At 38.6% G+C, this 11,305-nt stretch overlaps 1 protein-coding gene across 9 annotated transcripts in view; it reads left to right on the top strand.

The window, feature by feature from the left end:
- The first annotated feature begins 2,462 nt into the window (after positions 1-2,462).
- The window catches only part of rims1b (regulating synaptic membrane exocytosis 1b), a 61,872-nt gene continuing 53,029 nt past the window's right edge, over positions 2,463-11,305 (top strand). For 2 of the 9 annotated variants that reach the window (XM_044113200.1, XM_044113199.1), the window contains exon 1: positions 2,468-3,431. In XM_044113200.1, coding sequence (XP_043969135.1) covers positions 3,265-3,431 — 167 coding nt within the window. In that variant the 5' untranslated portion in view covers positions 2,468-3,264. Of the gene's footprint in view, positions 3,432-11,305 lie in introns of all 9 variants that reach the window. The other 7 variants (XM_044113202.1, XM_044113201.1, XM_044113204.1 and 4 more) reach the window with 5 other exon arrangements.

Here is an 11,305-nt window from a genome sequence, read left to right as displayed (position 1 = left end):
TTTGCATAAATTTCTAAAAAGAAATACTTTAATTTTGTTACATAATTATTTACAACATTTTTGTTTATTAAAAAAGGCAGATTGCTGAAGCAAATTTTGTAATTGTTTGATTATTTATTTTTTCAATCAAAACTTTCTTGTAATTGTACTAAAATGCGCATGCATCCCATTGGCAAAGTAAATATGTTTTACTTTTGAAAGCTAGAGATGGATATGCTACATAATATTCCATTTCCTTCACATATGTGTCTCTGGTTCTTATCTTTGAAGGTTGTGTTGTCAATTTCATCAACTATTTTCTAAATAAATACATAACCATTTCAAAAGTAATACCTATAGTCGTATAAATTTTAAATAATTGAACAATGTTTAGTTCAGTGTATTTTATATTGATTATGTTTAGATGGATTTAAATGTAATTTGCTTATAACTTAGTTGGTGTCTTTTGTTGGCAGTAGGTCTAACAAAAATGTTAAAAGATTATTATTACTAAAGAAAGAGAAAGAGAGAGAGAGAGAGAGAGAAAGAGGGGGTGGGAGAAAAATTATCTGTGTTAGAATACATTTGGAGAAGAGTAAAAGCAAAAAACACATTCTTTCTTTGTAAAAAATAAAATAAAAACTAAAATGTCTTAGTTATCAATAGCATAAATTTGCCAATTTGTATTGACTTTTTTATTCCGTCTACAAATACAATTTTATACAGATATTGCAAATAGCTGAATGATTGCAAGGATAACTATGACTTATCTACATATAAAGCCCTGATTTTATTTCACATGTATTATGTTAAATTTAGGCCTCGTATATTAAAAGTATCTTTGCAGATCGTTCTAATTATGTTTTTGTTGGTTAGTAAAATTACATATCTTTCAACTTGTATAGGCAAGTATAACCGGAAATATGTGGTTTTAGAGTAGACGAATGACATTTTGAGTGGCTGAAATCCGAATTATGAGTGCAAAATATCCTGCCTCACTATTTTAGTGTTAATCGGGTTGTCATAGACCTCTCGGGACGTCTCCACGAAGCACGCCTCTGTCGCACGAATCTGTCATTTGGAGCTTTTTGTTCCCCAGTCACGACCTAAATGATGACAAAATCCTGCACCACGGGAAGCTGACGCCACCGGGGTACAGTCACCTCCTCGGTGACGTCGGCTGACGGAGGCAGCAGCGGCAGCAGCAGTCAAGGTTGATGCCATCTGCTGGACGGTCGCAGCCACTCTCTCGGCATTACGTCATCCGGGAACAACCGGTGCCAAGTCCAGATCGGTGAAGCCCGGGAGTCTGGTTCTGAATGTAAAGCAGCGTGGAAAGAGGCAGATATGAGGAGAAATTGAAGACAGGACAGGAGGGATTTGAAACTGAATCGTATGAGAGGAAGTTCTAATTTAACATGCGTGTTGGACTGCAATACCTCTAAATAGAACAATAGTCATATAGTAATACATAAAGAATAGCCTCTTTTGATCCAAGTCACTTTGGATGATACAAAATAAATGGTGTCTTAAAAAGTTTTGGGTCTGTGTATTAGTCACACTTTTTCTTATATATTACACTGGGATGTTATCTTATAGCTCAACTACTATATAATTGTGGTTTTTGTTTGATTTATTTGTATTCCTCCTCACTATTTAAATACAGAGCTAACAGAGTATTTATTTATTTTTTGCTTAAGTGAGAATAGCGACACTTCATTACAATGTTACTGAAGTAAAGTAAATAACGTACAGCGAAATAAAACTAATCTTAAAACTAAGTTTGTGCCAAAACGTTACATAAGTAATTGTAACTGAATAAATGCACACCTATAAATATCAGTCGTCGAGGTTTACCTCATATTCTCAATTAGACTTAAATGTAGACTTTTACTGGGCCGTTAACATGCTTTGATCTAAACCTGTCAATTGTAGCTTTAGCTGTATGTTTATGATCTCTGCCCTGTCCTGCAAGGTTTGCCACAATCCCAGGTCTTTTGGATTCACCATCAGATGATTGTCTTGTATCACACGTTTTAGCTTGATCCAGCTTTCCATAGACTCTGAACAGATATTGTGTCACTGTTGGAAAAAAAAAAAAAAAAAAAAAAGAAAGCACAATGTTGCCACCACCATGCTAGGTGCAGTATGTGTTTTCAGCCTTGCACAGCCATATTGGTTAGAAAAATGTTTCACAAATAAAACTATGAAAATGCTGAATTTCCCAGGTCTACGTTTGGATTTAGTTCTTTCACTTAAATAGCCCAAAATTAACATTCAATGCTGTGCCACCTCTTCTGTGTGATTTAATTATACTATAAAGACAGCTGTTCATTAAAAGCCTCACAGATTTTATTTAAAAAAGCATAATTAAGAAAACAGAACATTAATTTCTGCCCTCTAACTCAAAAGACAGGGTCACATAAGAAAACAAAAAACATATTTATGACTAACACCGTTCAAATTCAACAGCAAAACGTTGTTTGGTTTACACAAAAGCACATTTTAGATAATAAACCCATATTTAAAACTTTTCAGAGGTGAACGTCAGTTGAGCTACTGTCCATGGTGCTGAAACTCTTCCTCACTTGATGTTTTAAACTGGCTGTATTCATTTTAAATTGAGCCAATAAAGCGGCACAAAGTATCGCGAGAGGAGTAAGGAAATGTTAAGATTTATACTTGATTTGCGTATTCATGTGGAGTGCGACTGCTTTTAAATGAAAACGCCGGGACGTGACGTGTACAAGCTTTCAGATCATGACTGTGACGAGCCAGTCCTCACATGATTAGACGCTCCTCCGCAAAAAAAAAAAACAAAAAAAAAAAAAAAAACCAAAAAAAAACACCAGAGAGGGAGAAAGGAGGGCTCCATTCCCAGTGTGGCAGCGGAGAGGCACCGAGGACTCCGCCTTTACCGCCTCAACGTCCAAGCATCAGTCCGGGGTGGGGAAGAGGGAAGAGACACGCCGCAGGCCTGATGAAGAGATTCGAAACGCGAATGTGAGAAGAGACTTAAAAAAAAAAAATACGGAGATGGGCTCGCCGTGAAGGAGTAAAGACGGGGAGTTGGGGGAAACACCCAGAGGGGGCGCAACACAAAAGCACAACTAGAGGTGCCTGCAACCATGAGCGGCTGCTCGCCTAAGCCGCGGCTGCCGCTGCTACTTCGCCCGGGGAACACGTCGTGAGGTGCGCCTCGGGAACCTGTTAGCCGAAACGACACGCCGAGGAGAACCAGGAGGAGGAGGTGGTGGTGGAGGTGGGGTGGTGGTGGTCGAAAAGATGTCCGCCTCGGTAGGGCCCCACGGCGGCCCTCGCCCACCCACTGTGCCGCCGTCCATGCCGGATCTGCCGGACCTTAGCCACCTCACCGAGGAGGAGCGCAAGATCATCATGGACGTGATGGCTCGGCAGAAGAAGGAGGAAGAGAAAGAACAAGAAATGCTAAAGTAAGGCCAACACTTAAAAAACTGTTTCTCAAGTCATAAGGCATAGCTTAAGAAATAGAGGTTATAGGTAATCTCATGCAACCATCGACCATCATTTTTGCGCCTCTACAGCCTTAATAAAGATGTGAGGCGCGAAAGTATCATAAGATTCACAGCTTTTTCTTCCCTAAATCAAATCAATAAGCGGTCACGGTGGGTGACGATGGCCTGAAACGGGGTCAGTATCCGTTACAGGTGCTGGTTCGAGGATGGGGTGTGACAGAGGGGGGAGGAGATGGAAGGATGAATCATAGCCTTGTATATCTTTCACCCATTCATTTTCATCAATGGAGTACTGCACCCCAGCTCTCAGTTTACACATCTACCTTCAACTCCGCGGTGATTTCCCATTTTACGCACGGCCAAATGGCGTGCGCCGTATCGGTGTGGGCTGCTGGGAGCATCACACACGCACACATTCACACACCGTGTGAGAGTGTCCGCGCCCGCGTGTGCAAGGAAAAGTGGTACTGCCAAGCCACTAGCGGGGGGGAAAAAAGCCTGCTTTACGATGAGTACGACGGTGCGCTGTGCGAGCATTTGTGCGCTCCTCTTCCCAGAGATGAAGATGGGGTGTGGTTGGCATTTCCAGCAGGCCTGAACCGTACCGGCTGGAACAGAGTGTCAAATTATAGTAGGATGTTTGCAAACGCTACGTGCAGTGATCAGATTGCAGTCTGTTGAAGGAGCCGCTCTGAAAAAACAAAAAACAAAACCTGTACAGTCGAACAGGTGTACATTGATAGGACTGGATGTGCTTCAGCTGCCTCAGAGGATGTGTTTGCATCAACCCAGGCAGTCCTAGGCAGCACAACTCGAACCTTAAGTCCAGCTCATACACCTCCAACCCAGCCCAAGAGTGAGGGTCTATTGCCAGAACTGTTTATCAGGCATGCAGCATCCTCAGGTTTTTGCTCTGGTTCTGACGGCTGGCTTCATTTCCTGACTTCAGCCTAAAGGGGAGCTCTCTCTGTGAGGGCCCCTTGAGAGGAAGGGATGTATTTAATGTTCCATGAGGCTCAGGCGCAGGTTCATAATGGCTTCATCATCTGGCTAATCATTAATGGAGCCAGGGCACCATGAACAGGGGACAGATGGGATTTTTACAGAAATTTGCCGATAATTGCGAGGCAGTCGCCGATGTTTATTACAGTACACAGTTTATTCAGATGCTGATATTAAATGAATCTCATTGCTTCTTCTCTTGATTGACTGTGACAGTTCAGTGCCTCATAAAGTATCGTGTAATGTTTCCACATTCCTCTCAGTCATAAGTTTGTATGAATTTTAATAGTGTTTTATTTCATAAAGCAATGTGAAGATATTTAACAAGGGATGGTTTTCAGTATTTTTCTTTTCAAATCAAAATCTGGATTTTTCGATATGTATTGCCCATCTCTTAGGTAAGGCTTTATAGAACCACGTTTTGCTGCAACTGCAAGTTTTTGATTGCATGCCTCTACCTGCTTTGCCCATGAAGAGGCAGAAAATTGTTGTTGCCCACAATAACTCAAGCTCTGTCAGAGTGGATAGCAGAGTCTGGAACATCAATTTTCGGTCCTATTGTCGCTCTGTATGTGCATAGGGGAGTTGTCCTGCTGGAAGGTGGACCTCCAATCTTTTGCCACCTCTAGCATATTTTTTTTTTTCACGGCAGCTTTTTATTTAACTCGTGTACATACATCTTCCCATCAGCTTTGGCCAGCTCATACACCTCCAACCCACCCCAAGAGTGAGGATCTATTGCCAGAACTGTTTGGCAATAGACCCTCACTTAGGGTTAGGGTTAGGGCTTCCCTGTTTCTATTGAAGAAAATTATCACAACACTAGTTTGACGGCACCACCATGTTGAAATGGCATGTTCAGTAAGATATATGTATCATTTGGAATGTAGGTCAATAATAGGTTTAACTTTAATTAATGTCTACTAATTACCTTACTTCTGAATTCAAGTTGTTACACTGGATTTTATTTAGTGGTATTAGATTAAGGAGGGAGGGACATATACAATTACAAAAGCACACCACGGTTTTTAATAAAAAAAAAATCTTTAAAACCATCATATTATTTCCATTTCACAATCATAAACTGTGTTGGTCTGTGATAGAAAACATGTCTAACATACAACGATATTTGTGATTTTACAATGGCAAAGTGTAAGAACACTTCAAGAATTATGAGTACTTTTCCAAAGCATATTTATTTAGCTGTTACTTGTTTATTCATAGGAGTTTATCAGTTCAGTATTAGCCAAGTGTCCGAGTCCTACATGGTTGCAGGACAACTCCAAATCATCAACCCTCCTCTACTTTGTAGATTATGGTGAAACGTAATTTACAATCCACTTTGGTCTCAAACGCTACAAGTGTTGTTGTGCGTCCATATACATCCTTGATATGTAACTTTTTAAAATTGTTTTGTACGGTGATGGGCCGCGGTTTGTTTGGGAATGACTAAACAATGTCCTTGAGTAATAATTCAACTTTAAACTCACTGGTGATGTGTTTCCTTAATGGCATTTCATTACAATACACCTGGATGCTCCAGAGTAACTACCTTACAAAAATCCACTATTTTATCTGTTCAAGCTCACTGATTAAAGATTTCTCATTCATTTATGTAGTTGATATCAATCTTCCCAAATTAATTTCTAGGTTAAACTAACAGGCAAGCTGTGCATCAGGTCTCTATAAGTACAATGCTTTGACAAAGTGCTTGTTCCTTTACATGTTTTCTGCCACTCTGAAATGGTTCAGATCATCCAATAAAATTTGAAAAGATAACCCAAGTAGACTAAAAGGGCAGTTTACAAGTGATGATTTTACTTACTGATGGGGGAGCGGGGCCAATTTATTCAGTTTATCCAGCCAGCAGTTTATTACTATGTGACAACATTTTGATTGGTAGCTCATGTGCATTAAAGTATACTTAATAATAAAAACAAATACAAAACAATGAAAGATGGCAGAAAATCCTATATAAAGGTTAAAGCCTAAAAAAACCAACATCTGTAATAATGTTTGCAGTCGTTATGCATTATTATTTATATTTGAGTACAGATAAAACAAACAGTGCTTTATTTTTATGATAATTTCTGTGAAATTAAAAGATGTCTTAGAGCTCCGATGTAGGTGGAATAAGGAAATATCCAGTGTCGTCTGCTCAGACACAGTTCCACCTGCCAGCCCTGTCCAGTCTGTCTGCAGAGCTGCCTGAGCCTGCAGCACCTGGCACTGATAAGGTTAAACTGATACTGACTTCTATCAGTCCCAGCTTCAAGCAAACGGCCTGATCTGGAACACCTGCTACAGCCGTTGAGAAAGCAACACCTGAGCGTTCTTTCACCGTTCCAGACCTCCAAAAAAGAACTAAACATCAATAACAATAAATGGGACAAAAAAGTCACCGTCATTTATAAAGATGTCTCATTGAGATCCAAGATCTCATTTACAAGAGAAACCTGTTCTGATAAAACAACAGAATTAGAATAACTAATAAAACCCTCCAAACATTTCAAGCACGGGGTGTTTGTGTTAGTATTTGATTTTATGTAGGTGAAAAAATTAGGTGAAAATTTCTAATTTCTTAGCTTATGCACTTGCTGACCTGTCCTAAACTTAACTGAATTAAAGAATTTTTTTTAACCTATTTGATCAATTTAATACTTTCTTCAACCACATTTTGACATAGCTGGAAGTCTTCGTGCAGACGTCTTTCCATCTTTCACTTTTCAACATTTCATTTTATTTGAATGGAAGCAAACATTTCTCTGCTGTCTTTCATGTAAAATGATGCTCTTAAAGTATGACTCATCTATAAGAGTACCACCCATTTTTCTTTTTACGATAATCCTGCTTTAAAAATATTTTACACATGCATAGTTTGAACTCTTGGTTCATTTTCGCTAGTGTTGCCTTTTGATGATGTTAGTTTCCTATACTGCATAGAACTCTTTTTTTTTTTTTTTTTTTAAACCCAAAAAACATCTTGCCATCTTTAAGACGACATACTGGCCTTGAGGTGTTTTAGTTGATTCTTATTGTTTCAAGGATTGAGTAAAGAATTAAGCCTTAAACTTTAAAACAACTTGGTTACAAAGCAATTTAAAGTTGGTGCTGTGAGTACATGAGATAGTTGAATCTGACATTATACATGACATTATTTATATTGAACACATTTAGAGAGTGTTTATTAGTCAATGCCATTTCTGATGGAAATATAATTTCTAACAGAGCTGCTACTGTTGCCTGAAGCAGTCCTGTTTGTTTTCTATTGTTAACTTATTAGCACTGTCCTGATCTGTTTTGTCTTTGTTGTGTAGATGGTTTGGCCATTAGTTTAATATCACCGCACATTCAATCTTAGCTCTAAAAGCGTTTTGGTGGAGGAACATAAATCAGGAGACAGTTTAAGGTTTTCCGATTCCGCTTAAGTGTTCAAGAGGTCATAGGAGAAATAAGAAGCCTCAGACAACAAATGAAAAGTAGTGCTCTTGTCATTCTCAGAGTTTATAAATGTGAAAATTATTGGTAATAATGCGAGTTTAATTCACTAAAAGGAGCACGCTGTTTAGACGTTGCAGACTCCTCGACAGCAGATGGGGAGAAAAAGACATCAAAACATGCAGCGCAGATGGAGGGAGACGGAGGCAGGATTTAGAGGTTTTTAGCATTAGAGTGGTTGTATGACAGGGAGAAAAAATGGAAGACTATAAGAAGGAAGAAAGCTCATGGGAGAAACCCTATTCCAACAGAGATGGCTATCTCTGTTTGCTTCCTGATGCCTCTGCCTTAAGGGGTGCATGGAGAGGTCAGTAAAGGTCTCGTTGATGTGAGCTGTCTAATACAGATACTGTTTTACAAAAGGTTAAATATCTTCTCGTGAGTTCTGTTATTCCTTGAAGCTACCATTATCAATATTTAGACTTGTGGGTCAGAAAACTAGTACTGAGAGGGTTGAACCTGTGGCTTTCAAAGAGCATTTTAAACCTGCCTCTCATGCTTTATAAAGTGCTTGTGTTTTGTTGTAAAGCTCATGTTCTAACACTACATTAACCACGTTTTAAACATTGTTAGTAGGCCACAGTGGTCTAACTGTCACAAGCCTCTTTGGGTTTTCGCTCCATTAAAACAAATTCAATGTCAGGCCAGTAGGTGGCTGTAACATCAACATTAATGACCGACTGACTTTTGATCTTCAATACAGACCATCAAGCTATCATATTATGCTTTACTGACTGTTTTTTTTTTTGTTTTTGGGAGAAAATTGATCTTTTAAATAGATAAATAAATAAATAAATTCATTTATAAGTTCGTAGTTGTAATTTAATATAAAAAAGAAACAAAAAAATCAAGGGATATGTGCTCCAGAAAACTAACTGTACATCTCTCTGAATGCATCATGGTTATACATGGTAGTGGGAGTGTCATGCTGTGAAGATGCTGTTCTTCATCGGGGTCAAGACATTTTTGACTCTCTTTTCCTAGATAACCTTCTCTCCATAGAAGCCTGTCAGTTCTTAGCCTTGATTTGATGTCTTCTCTGGTCCCTTATGTCTCAAAGTTTCTTTGTGTTGAAAACATGAGCAAAATATATGATGCTAGCTTTTGAGAAAATGAAAGAAAGAACTTTATAGCAGACTTAAGACTTTCTTTTTTTCATGGAGAAAAATGCAAATGTTGAATTATGGATTAGTGCTGAAAATAGCGCTCACATGGAAGCAGTCCCTGAAATATTTAGGTATTCATTTCACAGGCTGCTGTTGATGATCTGGATCTTTTCTGTTCTCCCTTCCTATTAACCTGTTTCAGTATTGACCGAAGCTGAATTTAAGTCAGATACATCACAGACTGAGTTATCTTGTGAACATTCAAACCTGCTCCATATACCCACTCAGACAAATGAAGCTTGTGTATTTTTTTTTTACAATTTAATATCATAACTAGAAAATATAGACTGTTTATTTCAAATAATAAAAAAAAGTGCTTTAGATGAAGTGGCACAAACTATGGCAGATTGCTTTGCTGTTTTTTTGTGCTGTATAACAAGCTGCTAGTGAATATGTTGTGCTGTTGGTTGATGCACTGACTACAGAAACAGCTGCAGAGAGTATGAGACTTCCAACACCTCAAAAACTTTCTCTGTAAATGCACTCTGCAGGGCCTTGCTGTATTCACACAGTTTCCATACTGTTAGACCTTTTTCACACATTGTCATAACCACAAACACCTATATGTTCTATTGGGATTTCATGTGACAGACAAGCACATGGTAGTTCGTGATAGTAATGTGGGTGTAAAATTCTGGTTTTCAAATTGTTTTGCGAATAAAAATGTAAAAGTCAGATTGGGCTAAATTAGGAGTAATCTTGGAAGAAAACCTGTTAGAGGTTTCAGAAAACTTGAGACTGAGAACTGAGAGAGGTTCATGTTCCTGCAGGACAATGACCAAAAATATGCACTCAGAGTTGCAATGAAATTATTTAGTTCAACGCATATTAATGTGCCGCAATGGCTCAGGTAGCGTCCAGATGTAAATCAAATTAAAAAATTGTGCTGTAGCTTGAGTTATTTTGTAAAAGGGAGTGGGCACTAGATCAGGCGTGCCCAAATCCAGTCCTTGAGAGTCACTGTCTTGCAACTTTCACATGAATCTCACCTGAATTAAAATGAATGCTCGTTACCAGGCCTCTGCAGCGCTGAATGACATGCTGATGAGTGAATTCTGCAATTTGATTCAGCAGAGCTCCCCTGCAATAGAAGTTCAAAACTGGTGGAAAGGTAATCCAAAAGATTTACAGCTTCATATGCAGAGAAATGTGGTGCTACAAAGTATTGACTAAATGTAAATTGTTCAGTTGAAATAAAAATAATACACTAAATTCTAATTCTGAAAAACCCAATGAGGTGCTGCATATAAACTTATTTCTTTTTAAACCACCAACTAGGAGTAGGGGAATTTTTTTTTTTTACCATGTGTTTTATCTTGAGACTCCTCTGTTTTGTTAGATGTTTGTATTTTTATGTTCAGCCTGTTGCATCTATCTGGGGACAAACAATGGAATTCAGCCTTCGGGTGAAATCGGGTGGATTTCTATTTGTGTCAGTCAAATGTTGCACCAATAAAATGTCATAAATGAATACAACAGGAATAGGATTATATTTAAACAGGCGATCCTCAGAATACTTCTTTACAGTGGTGTGATATCATGAATTCATTTGGGAAACAGTCAGGTGTGTTGATTCAGTTGCGCTTGCTCAAGATCTGGTTAATCAGCAGCTACAGTGGCTAGGAGAACAAAATGGGACATTAAGCAAGTATGACCTCTAACCCTGACAGATGACCGAAAGACGTGGCGTTTCATAGTGCCTGGCAAGGTGAGACGGAGGGAGTAACCTTTTTAAAGCTCCCAGACGTCCCTACCATGAAAGTTTAATGCTAGGGAATTCTGCTTAGGCTCGCCAGGCTCTTTACATCTGTTTTCCCCTCCAACGTCAGTCTGTGTTATCACTGAGAGGAAATTATGAGATTATATTATGAAGGTCTGCCTGGCATCTGCAACCACAAAGTTTTTATTTTTTATTTTTAAATTCACATTTCAAGAATTACTTAGTTTAAAACGGCAAGGTTTTCCACAAAAAAACATACTAAAATATGTTGTTAAAACCAAAGTCTCCTTACTGAGCTAAGTGATTGCTGCTGGAAGCGACAAATGAATTCTTTAGTTACATAAGCTTTGCATTGTTTGTCTGATGGCACCAAGCAAGCTGGCCGTGTTCTGCAACATCTCACTGGAAGATAACTGTAAATATAAAAAAGTGTTGAAAGGGGGCAT

The sequence above is a fragment of the Gambusia affinis genome, linkage group LG04 (assembly GCF_019740435.1).
Source record: "Gambusia affinis linkage group LG04, SWU_Gaff_1.0, whole genome shotgun sequence".
Classification (NCBI taxonomy): Eukaryota; Metazoa; Chordata; class Actinopteri; order Cyprinodontiformes; family Poeciliidae; genus Gambusia; species Gambusia affinis.
Note: the sequence above shows the minus strand (reverse complement) of the source record. Positions and strands in the feature narration are given on the sequence as shown.